This window comes from Lolium rigidum, chromosome 5, assembly GCF_022539505.1.
Source record: "Lolium rigidum isolate FL_2022 chromosome 5, APGP_CSIRO_Lrig_0.1, whole genome shotgun sequence".
NCBI classification, from domain to species: Eukaryota; Viridiplantae; Streptophyta; class Magnoliopsida; order Poales; family Poaceae; genus Lolium; species Lolium rigidum.
The window spans coordinates 258,140,258-258,156,410 of NC_061512.1; the positions used below are offsets into that span (position 1 = coordinate 258,140,258).

General features: G+C 45.0%; 1 protein-coding gene across 1 annotated transcript; it reads left to right on the forward strand.

The window, feature by feature from the left end:
• The first annotated feature begins 6,795 nt into the window (after nucleotides 1-6,795).
• On the forward strand, nucleotides 6,796-9,682 carry LOC124655419 (growth hormone-regulated TBC protein 1-like). Its single transcript, XM_047194316.1, has 7 exons — nucleotides 6,796-7,422; nucleotides 7,982-8,098; nucleotides 8,175-8,353; nucleotides 8,440-8,533; nucleotides 8,641-8,718; nucleotides 8,858-8,959; nucleotides 9,185-9,682. Exons 1-7 carry the CDS (start codon nucleotides 6,868-6,870, stop codon nucleotides 9,296-9,298), a joined length of 1,239 nt encoding a protein of 412 aa, XP_047050272.1. The 5' UTR covers nucleotides 6,796-6,867; the 3' UTR covers nucleotides 9,299-9,682.
• The last annotated feature ends 6,471 nt before the right edge of the window (nucleotides 9,683-16,153 follow it).

Genomic DNA, 16,153 nt, shown 5'->3' on the forward strand with positions numbered 1-16,153 from the left:
AGGGCATTTATCCAAATTGAAGCTATTTAAGATTTTCCTTAGACTAATATATATCTTAAGAACCTTTCAAAAAAATATATATCTTAAGAAAATATGGACATACATTTAATTTGTTCATTAAAATTCATGAAATAGTTGGGAGAAAATATTGTCAGTTTACTTGACATTTTTTATGATCTAAAACATGAATTTTAACATGGTAAAAAATGGTATTACAACTACAAGGGGTAAAGATTTATTGGGAATTATAAATAACCTCATAATTTAACTTAATACTTAGTTATGACTTTTCATTAATCTTTGGAGTTTAAAATAATCGATGAAATAATCTTCTAGAACCAAGATAAAATTCATATTATTGTTGTTTGGACCATTAGGTGCTTGTTGCTATTTTTACTTTTATTTTTTTGGAATTTTAAAGTAACTAAAATTTATATTAGATCTTCATGCCTTTAATTAAGCTAATTTGATTCCTTCAAGATTTAACATCAAATTGAGATTTGATTAAGCTTTACAACACTTTTTTTTATAGAAACTAGTACAAAGCCCGTGCGTTGCTACGACGTCATAATTCGCAGATGCTAGATTTAAATTTAATTATTTATATAATTATGTTTCCATTTAATGATACTCTATTTTTGCTTCCCAAAATCGATCATGTTTTCTACTTTTAGAGAAATAGTACATGACTTTTGACTATTAGATTTCTATTTTTAGAGAAATACATGAACTTTTGACAATTAGATAAGGTGATTAGCATAGAAAAAATATTTATATAAAACACACCACTTTGTGACTTCTTAGATTAAAAAAAGATTGATGTATAAATTAGGCTGTGATTTTTTTTTTCAAATGGGGGAAATATCACCCCAGCTTCTGCATCCAAGGGATGCACACGGCCTTTTTATTAGAATATTCACAACACCTTACAAGAAATATTACAAAGATCGAACCGAAGCCACCAAAACTAACGACAGCTAGCTAATCCTACATCACCTATGAGGGGGGGGGGGGGGTCAATGAACAGAGCCAACACCCTGACATCACACCAACGCGCATCATCAAAAAACCAAAGGCCTCGACAAGTCGCCCAATGGCGAGAAGGTGGCACAACCGGTACGGCAGACCCTCGGCGCGTAACATCAAATTGAGATTTGATTAAGCTTTACAACACTTTTTTTATAGAAATTAAACTAGACACACAAGTACTCTAGTAGATTAATTATTTGGGCTGGATATAATTATCGGTTTTGCTATGTCTCAGTTAACTGAGATTTTATTAAGTCTAAGTCAATTAAAAAAAGTGCTGGAGTTGCACTTTTCTGTTAAAAAAGTGCAATTGCACTTTTCTGTCAGAAATGTGCAACTGGACCGAGTTGCACTTTTCTTTAAACTGCAGTTGCATTTTTCTAAGAAAATCTCAGTCAACTTAGACATAGACACACCCTGTAATTATCCCAGTAGCACGTAGTATATGCTAGTAGTATATATGTCTATGTGTAATCGGGTTTCTCGCTTTGTTTTGGCTGGCCCCTTATGTAACAGACTCCAGGGGATTTCGATCGATCGGAGCAGGGAGCACACGGCGATGTCGATATCGGCGACGGCAGCCCGCGACCACCGCATCAAGCAGTCGGCGGCAGGGTGGTCCGACGGTGCCTACCGGACGACCTGGTCGGCATGGGGGCGTATCAGGTGGAAACTGCCAGATCCTGAAAATCTGGAAATTTTCGTTATGGGCCGTAGGATCATGTACCAGTGGTTCAGATGGTCCTGATGGTCGTTTTACAAAAAAACGCCCGCAGCCACACTTCACAGTTTGCAGTGAGGTCCTTCACAGATCTCTGGCTTGAAAAATCAGCATCACCAGTACATGTTGTGCCTTACGTTGCTGGACTTTCCTGTGCCACTTAAATTGTTCCAGGACCATCGTGTGCCAATTGTTCTATGCTCTGACAAGTTGGGCTGAAAAGTTTGACCAGATTTTTCTGTGCGTGATAATGGATTTGCTTAAGTTACAGCGTGTAAATATTCTATTCTGGTTAAAGTTACGACTAGTGTTCTTGTCAAGTAAAAACGAGAACTGACTAATCAAACTGCATAATTAAATAATAATACATAACTTTCAGATAACGAAACATCAAACATGTCATCAGCCATCAGGTTTTATGTATTTCACAAACAGCATAAATCTTCAAACCATTTAAGTTAAAAGATATCAATTAAGCATCTCCATGCCTTCCGAAAGACTGAAACCACCGTCTGGAAACATGAAACATGGCATCAGCCATCAGGTGGCCAGTATAAAGATTGCATTCATATTAGTTCTAGGAAGGAACAATTAGTACATAACTTCCAGATAATATACATATTTCTAATACTACTAGACAACTGGTCAACTGCTATCTTGCGGCAAACTTCTGAATGGACCCACGGAAATGCATAGTTGTGCTCCAAGTATCTGCAGATAAAATTCAAAAGGTTCCTGAGTAAACAATGAGAGCAACAGAAAAATCTTATAAATTCCAGGAAATTATGTATGCAGAAGGTTTTGTTGTAGCCCAGAAATATTTCTGTACTAAGATTCCAGGAAATTATAAATTTGCCACTGTGACATTTTTGTACTACATGTGTTCGCCCGCTAGTAAAATAACACTTACAGTGGGTAAAGTCCATTTCACCCAGGATTCAGGCACGAAAATTTCAGATAAGATGTTCTGAGCACATCGCTTTATACTTACCGATCACCTTATAATGAAGATACACCCTATATATTATTACCTTGGGTAATATACAACTATTTAGCATGCCACATGAATGTGTTGACGAGCCTTTGAATAAACGAGTTGTCATTGTAAACTTGCAAAACAAAAATGGAGACGAGTGGATACATTACCTGCATGCTACTGTGTGGATTTTGTATGACAAGTGCGCTTATCATGTGTACCCAGCTGGTGGCATAAAGAACACATCCGTATTGTCTTTCCCTTCTGCTTGTCCCCAGCGACTTTGCTTTTTTTCGCGCCCTTGTCCAAGTGTCCTTTAATTCTCTTGCATTTTCCAGGAGAGCGGTAGGCCGCAGAGGTGCCAATGCTTGCTGTGTGGCATGTGAACAGTGAACTCTTTGCACTGTCACTAACTTCTCTATTCGATCTAAGGAATTGTTGCTTGCTAGGCGAGGCTAACTGATGTGTATGGTCCTCAAAAAATGCTGTCACAATGTATTTATTGCCTTTCCATTTTAGAGTTATCATTGCCTGGCAGTCACACCTAGTAACTTTTGTCTTGCGCATAATCTTGGTTTGCTCTTTCTCTGATCGCCAGCCACGTCTATTGCAATAGAATCTCTTCCACACTTGTTCATTTCCAACGGTCCTACTCTGCCCTTTCCGTACAGAAAAACCAACACTATGGGCATACGACTTGTAGAAGTGCTCAGCCTCACCCAAATCTTTGAACTCCATGCCTATGGCTGGTTTTTTTGCCTCGTCACATTCAGGGGTCCAGGAGGTAATCTGAAATGTGATTATAATATCAAATGAGTATCAGTAACCACAACCATGCAAGAGATGAAACAACATACTGAAGTCTAGAGATACGCACACAAAATGGAATGCTCCCGCTGCTCGTTGGCGTACTAAAGCAATCTGATATGGTAGAGCTCGTGACAACAATGGATTCAGCATCAGCACAATCATTTGTTTCCATACGACACGATGACATCTCACTCTCCACGAGATCCATACAAGCTGCTATTCTTGCATACAGAAGACAACTTCAGAATGTATTACCAGAGAAAACAACAGATTTCGTTCTGCATCAATGATTTTGAATTATTTTCAGGTAAAAATAATCAATCTTGTAACAAAATATGGAATATGTAGGAGAAAATCCAAGTTCTAGTACAGAACACAGTACAAGTAATTTATGTACTGGTAAATGCTTAGCAAATCATGTAAGTGCAGCGTCACATGCATCAAAAACTGCTTATGTCCTTTTTCTGAACATGTCAGCTCTATTGAAAATAAAAGCATTTCAAGCTTACCATTTTACTAAATATAGTTCAGAATTCAGAATGCAAACAATGAAACACTGAACTGATATCTAAACTGACCACATCATCATCATGACACAACCATTAAGAAAATGAAGACAGTGTGGTAATATATGTTTCTCTATCTTACTTTTGTGCTAATGAAAAAAGTTGTAGCTCTTGGAAGAGCTGAACACTACGTAGCTTCAGCTTTTTTCCAATTAAACGAGAGCACTTCTTTTACAGCCAGATTCTGAATATCTGATTGCCTATACAGTATTGGTAAAACAGACATATTCAAAAGCGTGAACTTAGGATCAGATCTTAATGGCAACAATCATTATCTATCAATAAAGATTGTGATCCTGAAACAATATATGCTCAAATATTTCCCAATGTGCATGCCATAAATAAATACATGTTCTTTCTGATGCACTCACTAGATACAAAATTTCTTAAGTAGTATTAGCTAGTCCTCACATCCACCGTGGTAGGTTCTTATTTCTTATTAAAAAATCTTCCTCCGCTAACCCGCTCCTAAATATCCAGATCAATCAACCTGGAAGACTCGGCTGAGTTAAAGTTGGCTTTTAGAAGATGCATATGATTCTATCTCGTCGATGAAGAATCCCTGGAGATGCGGCTAGAAACAATTACTCGGAAAGGAAGATCGAACCGGCGGAGAACTTGCAGATCTCCTTCGCAATGCGGCAGACCTCCCTAACCGTCAAGGCGGCGCTCGCCCTCGTCCCACGATCGAGAGCCTAACGAAGACATGGAGGCGAGGGAACGAGGCTACGAGGTGCGACCAAGCGAAGATCTATCCGGCACGAGATCCGGCATGCCGGACTAAGCCGGGTGGGGCACCATAGCCATGGTGCTTGCACTCGCTCGATCCGAGATGGGGAATGGGGAGCCGAGAGGTGGAGAAGAAGGGGATCTCGATGTTCTGTATCGATGTCCTATGGAATAGGGACGGGAGAGGAACATAATAGACATGAGGGGTTTTCTGCAAATCGCAGGATGGTGGAAACCGAACAAGAGATCTGACCGTTCGTATCTAATCCGACGGGACGGACGCAAATTTTCAGATTTGCAGGATGTAGGCCATTTTCACATGATACGTTCCCTGGTCGGCATTGTCCTCTCCAGGGTCGGCGCCTCCCCGCGCGACCGTGTGTGCTTCGCCGCCGTCTGCAGGGCGCGCCACGCCACCCCTGCTTTGCCAAATGCCGTCTTCTTCCTCAATGGATTTGCGAGGGGGTCACGATCCGACACACATTGACCGACCGCCCACTCCCCCGCTCCGTCCTGTCCCCTCCCCGCCTCCTCCGTCCCGGAGCTCCGGCCTCGACCATCTGCCAATCCGAGAGCTCCCCGCCGCCGTCCGAGGTGGGGAGATCCAGCGCGCGCGACTGGGATTTGTCGGGTCCTGAAGATTCCAGCACCCGGATAGATCCAAAAGCCAGCGGCGGTGACCCGGCTCCTACAGGTACCTTTCTCGCTCCTTGTTAGTACGTGTCATGTTGCGAGCCCTGATCTGTATGCTTTCCTTGCACACTGCCTCTGCCGTGCATCGCTGCCGAAATTTGTCTCATGCCAAATGTAAAGCTAGGTAGCTAAGGGGTCGAGCGCGGCAGCGAGCCACGCCGGCGGTTTTATTGACCATCGACAGCAGCAGCTCGTCGTGGTCTGGAGCTGACTAAACGTTGATCCTCCCCTTGTTCGCTGTTGGTACGTAGTTGTTCTCCCGTTCGGTATGGGAAATGAGGAGCTTCTTTTTTCGAATATATACAGAGTAGTCCAGAGTCTGAAACTTCTGTCCGCGAATGAGCATTCATATATAGCGGTGCTTTAAGTGTTACCAGCAGTCAGCAGCAACCGATCATGGCCTCAGGCAAATCTGTTCGCTGCACACGAATGCAAAATGAGGGTGTCCGGTGGCCCCCAAAATGAGTGCGGCCAGCGGCCCCCACTGAAAATTTTGCTTTTTAATTTTCAGGAAACTATTCAAATCCTGCAAGTTCATGGAATGAGTGCGCCCAGTCAGTATTTTCGTCTGGGTCTGCGCCTGAATGAGGGCGCCTGTAGATTTTATTCACTCGGATCCTTTGCAGAATCGATAGAACCTGCCACTGTTTGTCTTGCTAGCTTGATGTAGATCGTGCTCTTCTTTTCAGTAGCTAATCCATATTTCAGTTCAGTATGGAAAATAAGGGTTCTTTTCACGGAGTAGTACACGGTGTGATATATAGTTCACTGAATGTGTGTCCACTGTCCACACATTTTCTCGCAAACACATGAACAACTGAATTTCCACCCCTAAGGAGTACACTGAAACGAAACCATTTTCAGACTTCCATAGTTATGTGCACAATTTAACTACTTTCCAATTGACCCTCTTTGAACTGTTGGTTGGGGTCGGGTGGAGTGTACTGTTGAAGTTTAATTTTCCGCATGACTTTTCTGCATCTTGGTTATAATTGTTCTCATGGAAAAAAATAGCGCGCTATTTCGGCGCTAATAGCACGCTATAGCGTTTTTAAACATCCCACGCTACATCATTCCGGCGTTATAGCGTGCTATAGCGCGCTATAGCACGCTAATAGCGTATTTTTCGGCCGACGCTATTTTGTTATAGCGCGCTATTTTTTTCCTTGATTGTTCTCCATACCAGGAATGGCAACTAAGGTTTTGTTTGCTGGGTGGTTGTAGGGATCAACGACGAGAAAGGAAACCAAGAAGGCAACACCAAAAAAAGTCTTCATTTCGGGGTGGATTGATAAATAACGATACATATATAGTGGCATCACAATAGAAATTTGGATAAGAATATGTTTGGGATCCAGCCCAGGGATTTGGTAGATGATTTCAACCCCAGGAGGAGGAGGTGGTCATTGTGGACCACACCCCCTGCGTCCATGCCCACCACCAGCCACAACATCAGGTACAAAGTACCACGGAAGGGCCATGCCAATGCCTACCACTTGTCTGTGAAGTTTGAAGATCTGTGTGGATTCATGGTGGAGGGCAACGTGGACAATGTCAATGCTCTGAATGAGGTGAGGGAGAGGATAAGGGAGCAAGGGAGGGTGTGGTGGGCACTGGAAGCGAGCAAGGGCGCAAACTGGTACCTCCAGCCGAGGATCTCATCCAACGGTGGCGAGGGTGTGATTAGGGCCACGGCGCTCAAGCTATCAGTGCTCACTAATACAGTTACAAAGAGGAGGCTGATCAGGAAGGGGGTGCCGCCGGCTCTGAGGCCGAAGGTATGGCTGTCCGTGTCCGGTGCAGCCAAGAAGCGGTCGACGGTCCCTGAGACGTACTATGACGAGCTGATCAGGGCCACGGAGGGGAAAACCACACCAGCCACTCGCCAGATCGACCATGTAAGTTGTCATCTGTTCTTTTTCTGTTGATGCCTTCCTACCTCCTAATGGTTATACAACCATGCTTTATTATCTTGGAAGAAATGAAATTATTATGTCTGAACATTTATAATTGATCTACAACGTTTTGCCAGTTCAATCGGTTCTTTGTTCTTTAGATTCTGACAGTGGTTCCACATACCAAGAACAAATAGAGAATTAAAGAGTACAGTTTCTCTTTTTAGAGTATACTTATATTGCTTGTTAAACTTATTAATGAGCAACATCTTGTCTTCTCAAAAAAAAAAGACCAACATCTTGCAAGCATCGAATGGCTTCAGCCATATGAATACTTGGTTTCCATGTGCTTCATTGGTTCAAGGATGTTCAAGCAACATTCTTCACACTGCCTGTGTGCCTCAAGGTCACTCTGTGTAATTGATCTACATTGTGTTTTATCTGAACATGTAGCTTATACTACTGTTTTATCAAGATCATGTTCATCACTTATCGGCATACACTGGTCTGTCCACTAGTTTGGTGAATCTTTGATATAAAGATTAATGCTTTGTCATTATAGGATCTCCCTCGCACGTTTCCTTGCCATCCTTGGTTGAACAGCGAGGCAGGTCAGGCATCTCTTCGACGTGTACTTGTTGGGTATTCGTTCCGTGATTCAGAAGTTGGGTATTGCCAGGTAACCATAGTGCCATGTCTAGTTTGCCAAATGTTATTTATTTCACAAAGGACCTTCTAACAGTTGTGTACTGCAGGGTTTAAATTATGTGGCTGCTCTATTGTTGCTCGTTATGAAGACAGAGGAAGATGCATTTTGGATGCTTGCTGTACTCTTGGAAAATGTTCTCGTCAGTGATTGTTATACTGATACTCTTAATGGATGCCATGTTGAGCAGCGAGTATTCAGAGATCTTCTAGCCAAAAATTGCCCACGGTATGTTTTTCCTTCATGCTATTATTTCTCACTGACAATAATGATCCTGTAATTGTGTACTATATTGGATTCTCCAAATGTTTCAGAATTCCTGCTCATCTTGAAGCAATGGGGTTTGATGTTTCGCTTGTTGCCACAGAATGGTTCTTATGCCTCTTCTCCAAAACATTGCCTTCAGAGGTTAGAAAATAGTTTACCTGATACCAGCGTTTACCTCATCCACCAGTGATGTCCCTGAACTCACTGTAAAATCATTTCACAATTACCACTGTTATTACTGTGAACAGACAACTCTCCGAGTGTGGGATGTTTTATTCAATGAAGGTGCAAAGGTCTTGTTCCATGTCGCTCTAGCAATTTTCAAGGTGTTCACTCAGGAAATTTTCTTCTCTGCATGCTATTCAGAAAGTGTTTGGATTCCTTGCCTATATGGTTGAAATAATACCTTATGATTGTTTGGCATTGTTTTGATTTCACTTTTCATAAATTCTTTAAAACTTGCAGATGAGAGAAGATGATCTTCTACGAATCCAACATATTGGTGATGTAATTGATGTTCTGCAAACAACTGCTCATCATCTATATGAGCCTGATGAGCTGCTCACGGTAATTATCCACTCTTTTGTACCGACAAATACTGAAGTAGCCAGTGATGATGCATACTGTTATAAACTTATACTTGGGACACTAAGAAGTTACATTAAAGTGAGAGTCAGAACTTTTGAGCTATCTCTGTAGTTTATCAAGTTGATGTTTCATGCTGAAAGCACTCAATTACCTAACATTGGAATCTGATTTATCCATCTTTCACTTTTTTTTTTCCTTTCCTAGTTTGCGTTTGACAAGATTGGGTCCATGACTATGAACAAAATTACAAAAGAAAGGAAAAAGCAGGAGACGGTGGTCATGGCTGAGCGCGATCAAAGAACTAGACGGTTGAACTAGCTCAAGATGGATGCATGATGATGTGTAAAAAAGATACATGTTAGGATGCTGAGCCCTGTTTGTTTTGAAAGAACGGTGAAGACGACGTGGTGAGTCAGCACTTGGTTTCTTGTTACACTGGTTGTCTCAACGAGTAAGAAAAGGTGCTCACGCTCCGCCAAAAATAGAGGTGTCTGAGCTGATGCAAAAACTGCAATGTGGGTTTGTTTTTGAAACTTCATGTTGTGTGTGCGTGCGTGCCCCGTTCGTGTTGGTGAGATATGACGCCTTGGGAACTGGTTTGAAACATGTGTAAATCGTACAGCTTGTTGAAATCCTTTGGCAATGAGCCCTAAGTGCATGTAAATTTTGCAGGCATGAAATGGAGCTTTAAAAGTTTGTTTATTAGGGCATCTCCAACTGAGCGACCGTTTGCGTCCGCCCGGGCCGGAAATGCGTCTGGTACCACCTCCAGCGGGGCGACGCATAGTGACCGGGCCGTCCGCAGCGACGCGAACGTGGCCCAAATATGCGTCAGGTTTGCGTCTCTGCGGATGCTGCGCGGACGCAGCGGTCGTACGCCCGGTCCTTGCACGGGCCCGTCTGGCAGGGGCACAGATGCTTCGTCTTCCGCGATATTACTTACGGGCGGCGCGCTGCAGCTTTTCTAGGGCCGCGTTAATGGCGCGCCTCGGCTTCCGCGAGCGTGCGCTGCTGGGCGGCGTCGCAGTGGCAGGACATTGAATGCAAGATAGCGTCCGAGCCTCTTTAAGGAATGCTGCCGGCGCCCATTTCCCCGACCACACCATTGCCAGAGCCCACACTAGCCACCCGACCGACGCCATGGGGAAGAAATGCTGGCCATTCCACAAGACGAAGAACGACCATGAGGCTAGCGGCTCGCGGTCCGGCAAGAAGCCACGGGTCGGGCGGTACGTCCGCATCGAGCTCGCGCGCCGCCTTTCGGAGGAAAACCGGTCGGTGCCATGGCCGGACGCAAACCTGCCTGGAGAGGGCTGGTACCTCAACTCCAGGCGCGTGCCGGCCCCCCCGTGCCGCGCGAGGGCCGAGAGCGCCGGGACGAGGTGCACCGCTGCCGAGCGATCTTGCCGCCAGATCTCCAAGAAGATCCGGCGTACGCGCTCAACTCCTACAATTGGATCTCGTTCGGGACGCGGGAGTTCGACGCGCGCCGCCGCGCTGGCTACCTCGGCGACCTCGAGTACTTCGACCGCGAGATCGTCACGGAAGAAGAGGAGAATGACCAGGAGGACGCGGACGAGGACGAGGACGAGCACGCGAAGTGTGCAAACTACGACCATGACGACGGCGTGCCGGCATGGGATCCGGAGACCCAGCCGCCGGACATTACCGAGGAGGAGGCCATTGCCATGGCACTGGCCAATAGCGAGCTCGACGAGCTCAACGAGCTCGCTTTGTGGGACGGGCTCGCAATCCAGCTCCGCGAGTATGCGCTCGCGCAGGGAGGCCGGCGACTCCTCTAGCCACGCCGACGCGTTCCAACGACCGGGCACCGGCTGCCGCTCCGGCCTAGGATCCGTGGCCACCTTCACCACAGCCTCCTGCGTAGGCGACGGCCTGGCCGCAATTGCCGCAGCCTGCCGTACATCCTCCACCGTTGGCGTACCAGCCTGCCAGAGTTCATCGACCTCGTCAGCGACGACGACCAGTAGACAGTACCTAGTTTTACCACACCTTTATGGCCTTTTTAAAGTCTTTTTATGTTTTTATTAACGTAAATTATGACTTTTATGAATGGGAAAAAAAATTATGCGTCGTGCCGCTGGAGCCACCCCCGACGCAAACGGACGCGCGGTCGATTTCGACCATTTGCGACGCGTCCGTTTAGGCGTCCGAAATGCGTCGCCCCGCTGGAGATGCCCTTACTTCAATTCCTGAGTTTACGATGAGTCATGTACCAAGAATGATTGTTTGCCATTGGCATTGCCGAAGCAAAACAATGTGCACACTGAAAACGGTGAAATAAAATGATGTGGGAATAAAATGGGTAACCACAAAAGTTGATCAATCTTGGTTGTCTTTCCCTTGTGTTCTGCATTTGTGGGTTGAATTACCTCATTATTATGTTGTATCCGGTCCATTATTTATCTATACAGTAGGGGAAACCCCTACTGTTTTCTGGTTTTTTTTTCATCTACAATAAACTAGATTCTTCAAAAGGAAGTTCATAACAAAAAATCAGCTGGACCATATCTTGCATATTGGCTTGTTATATTTAGGAGTGCTCAAGCGCATATATATCCAAATAATAAAGAACTTTGGCTTCCAGCGTGGGAAAACATCACATCTGAGAGTACACATGCAAAAGTAATCTTGAACATATAACACCGATGCAAGGTAAGGCACCAAATAATTTTGAGCATATCACATTTCAGAATGAGAGTTTTTAAGTTACAAGATGAGAGGTGATCACGCCAGACCAGTGCATGGACCTTTTGGCTAGGTACTTCAAACCTATTGGACCATAGAGTCAGGTCAGCCATGGTCAATGCCACGTTTAAAGTAAACACAACCCTTAGCTCATTACATCACAACTAAGTTTATTAAGTTTTTGAGGGACTACGGCCATATATGTCCATCATGGACCAGACTACCTTCACTAGAAGCTTACTAGCACCACAACTTACTTTCGTCTCCTCTTGACCACAGCGTTGTGGTGCGAATTCAACTCTTTGTTCGGTAGTAGAATTAGAATCACCAACACCACCACCACAATGACGACAACCCTTACTAACAAACTCAAACGTGAGCATTCTGCCTAGGCAGATAGTAAGGACACGACGCTGCAGAGTGATAACCGTCCTGTCACCAGAAAAAGTCACCACACCATCTTCCTTGCTATTATGAATCACAATCTTTTCTTCAACGCCCTCCATGCCAACTCTGATCTCTCCACAGAAATGTCCCTCGAGTATCTCGATTTCAAAGGTACCCTCGACAGCATTTAGAATAGTTGCATAGCTCACCTTCACCGTACTAAACCAGCTCTTAAGAGTTCGACTTCCAAAATTAACTTTCTCGTCTCTAGGCTGAGCTAGTCCATCGATGCTAAGTAAGCCCTTGCTGATTTGCTGGCCTAGAGGCTCTTCGTCAACTTTGATTTTGAGATTTATCTCTACATATATGAAATCAAGTAACACCAGACCTCGACCAAAATCAAACTTTCTTCCCGTGAAAAGATTTGGAAAATATTAGAGCGTGTCCATCTAAATACCACTACACTAGTAGAAACAAGGGCTTTTGCACCGGTTCGAAAAGGCCATATGCACCGGATGGCGAACCGGTGCAAACGATCCGGTGCAAAAGCCCTCCCCCCTTTTGCACCGGTTCAGTTACGAACCGGTGCTAAAGGGGGCACCATGTGGCCCGCTGTGGAGCGCCCGGCGTAGGACCTTTAGCACCGGTAAGTAATACGAACCGGTGCTAAAGGGTTGTGCCGCGGCAGGGTTTTGGTGCCCTTCCCTGCCGCGGCAGACTCTGCCGCGGCAGGGAATTGCACTAAAACGCTGCCGCGGCACCGCGGCAGGAAATTTACACTAAAACGCTGCCGCGGCAGACTCTGCCTCCATTCGAAACACGTTATAATGCAGACACATATATATAGGAAACCATTATATTACATATATCGATCGAAGTGACACACGTTCATGCATATATATATATGTCTACATCAACTTTCAAAATAATTTCTATTCAATATTGGACGGCGGCCGGCACATAGTGTTCTCCGTCTGGAGCTATGACTTGCTCAAGTAAGAATCCCGCCAGTTCTTCTTGAATTGCTCGTACACGCTCGGTTGCTAGAAGACCGTCCCGCAACCGTTGGATCTAATAATTTCAAGAATGTACGGTGGTCAGTATATATATATATGTGTATGTGAATGAAACACAAGGTGATAAAATAAAGTTATGAATGTTGTTTACGTACATCAAGTTGTTCCAAAATTTTGGTCACATGGTGGGTATTCTGGCGAATGAACTCGCAAACGTAGAACCCGCATAAATTATTCCCGTCCTCTTGCCTCAAGCACTTTACGAGAACAAAGTACAATCAAAATAATAATCAAAGATGATAATAATGGTATTGAAACTAGAATCAAAGAGATGCGCCACCTAGCTAGTAGTACTTACCGGTACAGGTTTTATTCGAAGCTCTTTATTCCGTAAACCCGGAGCCTTGTTGGCGAACCGTTTCCAAGCCTTCTGGAGGATATCAGCCATGTCCCCCCACGCCTCAAGGGGTTTACTCTTCGAGTCCATGACTTATACTACTCCGGTGTCGGGTTCAATGACTAGCAGGATATAGTGAAACCTGCGGACACATATATATATATATATGCATAACTCATCAATTACACTTAACACATGGAGTAAGCGAAAAAGATTTAATGTGTGAAGACAGTAACACTCACGCGAAGTTGTAAGGAAATAGTATTGCCCTTTTGTATGATTTTTTCCTTAAGGCGGCATATACCAAGTTATTCTCCGTGTCCTTGGGAGAGTTGTCGACATTATACCCATTCACGGTATATGGATCAATGAACCCAAGATCATAGATTTGCCCCTTGCGGCATTCATGGATCTTCATTCTGCATAATATAGTGAGAGTATAGTTATATGCATGCAATGGACGAGCCGCGGTAGAGACTTAATTACATAAATAATACTTACAGACAGTAGGCACTCAGCAGAGATTTGTCGAGGGCGTCTTGATTGAATAACTGAAATAATTCACAAAATTCGATATTCATCACGTCAGTGTGCCCGTAGTGCTCCTCTTTGATTGCCACCATGATCCAGTTCTGACCGTCCTTACATGCATCCAAGTACCAATTATGCAGTCTTCGCAGTTGTGTTAATAGATGAGGCAACTCCTCAGCTCTGATAAGAGGTTGCCCATACTTGTACTGGTATGCTATTTGGACATCACCCGTGATCATGAATTCGATGCGGCTTAAGTACTCAGGAATACTCATACCGGCCGCATCTGCCTCATCTTTGTATAGTTTTACCATCATCGGATCAAGGCACTGTAGGACATCGGGATACACTTGGAGCGGGGGGCACGAGGTTTTCTGGGTTCCAAGCTGGGGAACTGGTTTCCCTTCTTCCTTACCTTTTTCCCACCGCTCTTTTGCTACCACATTTGACTTGCGAATAGACCGGTCATAGTTCGATGAAAGACTTGGCTCTGGTTGATGAAGGGACTTCAGCAATTTCAACTTTTTTCCTTTGATATAGGCGGCTCGGGCTCAGGCTGGGGCTTTTTCTTGCCAAACATGGATTTCATGTGATGTTCCTTTGCGATCCTGTCATTTTCCTCATTTGTATAGTCATAAGGTCTCTTGGGAGGAACCTTAGGCACTCTTGGGAGGGGCTCTTGTTTGCGTTTCGGTGATCGGGTACGACTCATTGCCGGAGCGGTCCGCTTTTTGCTCTTAGACTGAGTGGTGGGCTACGGCGGCGGAGAAGGCTCACGCGCCGGCGGAGAAGGCTAACGCACTGGAGACGGCTGCATCGGTGGAGAATGCTGGCTCGGTGGAGACCTTGTTGGTGCCTTCCAACCCGGAATCACAATGAATTCCTTTCGCCATAGAACTGTAGTGTTCTTGGCTTCTCCCAGCTCCAGCAAATCCCCTTCACCGGCAGGGTGGTCAAGCCTCAGCGGCCCATACCCATCCATAACTTGATCCACCACGGCAACAGCGTAGCCATGTGGAACCGGTTTGAAGTGGTATCTTTGATCAGGTACTGGCGGTAAGACATAGCCGATCGCCGCCTTGAGCGTTAAGTAGCCCATCGTTTTGAAATGTAGCTGACAAGGTGTCGACTCTGTGATATAATCCACAGGGTAGCGAGGAGCCATCTGCGGATCCATAGGGGAGGGAGGAACCATCGGCGGATCCACAGGGTAGCGAGGAGCCATCTACGGATCCACATCTGCATCATCACCCGGCAGCTCCGTGGAAGCCACACTGCTTTTCCGCTGAGATCCCTGGCCGGTAGCATCGAATGCAGCTTCTTCTATCTGCGGATTAGCTTGAGGTTGGGTGACTGAGCCTGACATTATCATCCTCACTTGCTCCTCTAGCTTAGAAACGCGTTCTTGAACCACATCATTTTTCCTCTGACGGCTTCTATCGGGATATTTCTTCGTTTCTGCAGGAAACCCAATACACCATGGCTTGCCACCTGGTATGGTTTGTGTTCGTCCTGGGTGTTCAGGATTCCCAAGGGCGTGTGTGAGCTGGTCCTTCTCTCTTTCGGGACTGAACTTCCCCTCTTCAACTTCCTTTGCAACATTTCTAAAGGCTTCGATGGGAAGTGGGTTTTCCTGATGTCTTGGTGTATATATACAGTGCCCTTGTGCGTCCAACGTGCCCCCATGCGCGTATAACCAATCCCTTGACCGCTGGTTCCATTTCAGTACCTCTGGCTGGATCCCCTTTTCAATTAGGTCGTTCTCCCATTTCTCCCACTTAGGCCTGCCAGCCTTGTAGCCTCCTCGCCCCATGGTATGGAAGTACATCTTATTAGCAGCATTTTTCATATTGGTGACTGACCTTTTCTTTGCCCTCTCCGATGTCTTGTACTTCACAAATGCCTCCCAGTGGTCTTTTATCTTCTCATAGGGGCCGTTGAAATCCAGAGTCTTCTTTTTCTTGACAAAGAAGGTGTCCAATTTCTTCTTGTAGTCATTGAACTGTATTGCCATCTTCTTAAGAGCCCACTTATTGACTCTTCGTTGTACGCTATTCAGCTCGGGATCCTTAGGGTCTGGCCTGTCATTCTCACTATCAAAGTCAGCTGGCTCCGGTAAGATGAAATTTACCA

Excerpts from the sequence above, each read along its gene's own strand:
- LOC124655419 (XM_047194316.1), top strand. The coding sequence starts at position 6,868 with ATGTTTGGGATCCAGCCCAGGGATTTGGTAGATGATTTCAACCCCAGG. Across the intron at positions 8,099-8,174 it reads CAGAAGTTGGGTATTGCCAG|GGTTTAAATTATGTGGCTGC; the intron begins GTAACCATAGTG and ends TGTGTACTGCAG. Across the intron at positions 8,354-8,439 it reads CTAGCCAAAAATTGCCCACG|AATTCCTGCTCATCTTGAAG; the intron begins GTATGTTTTTCC and ends CAAATGTTTCAG.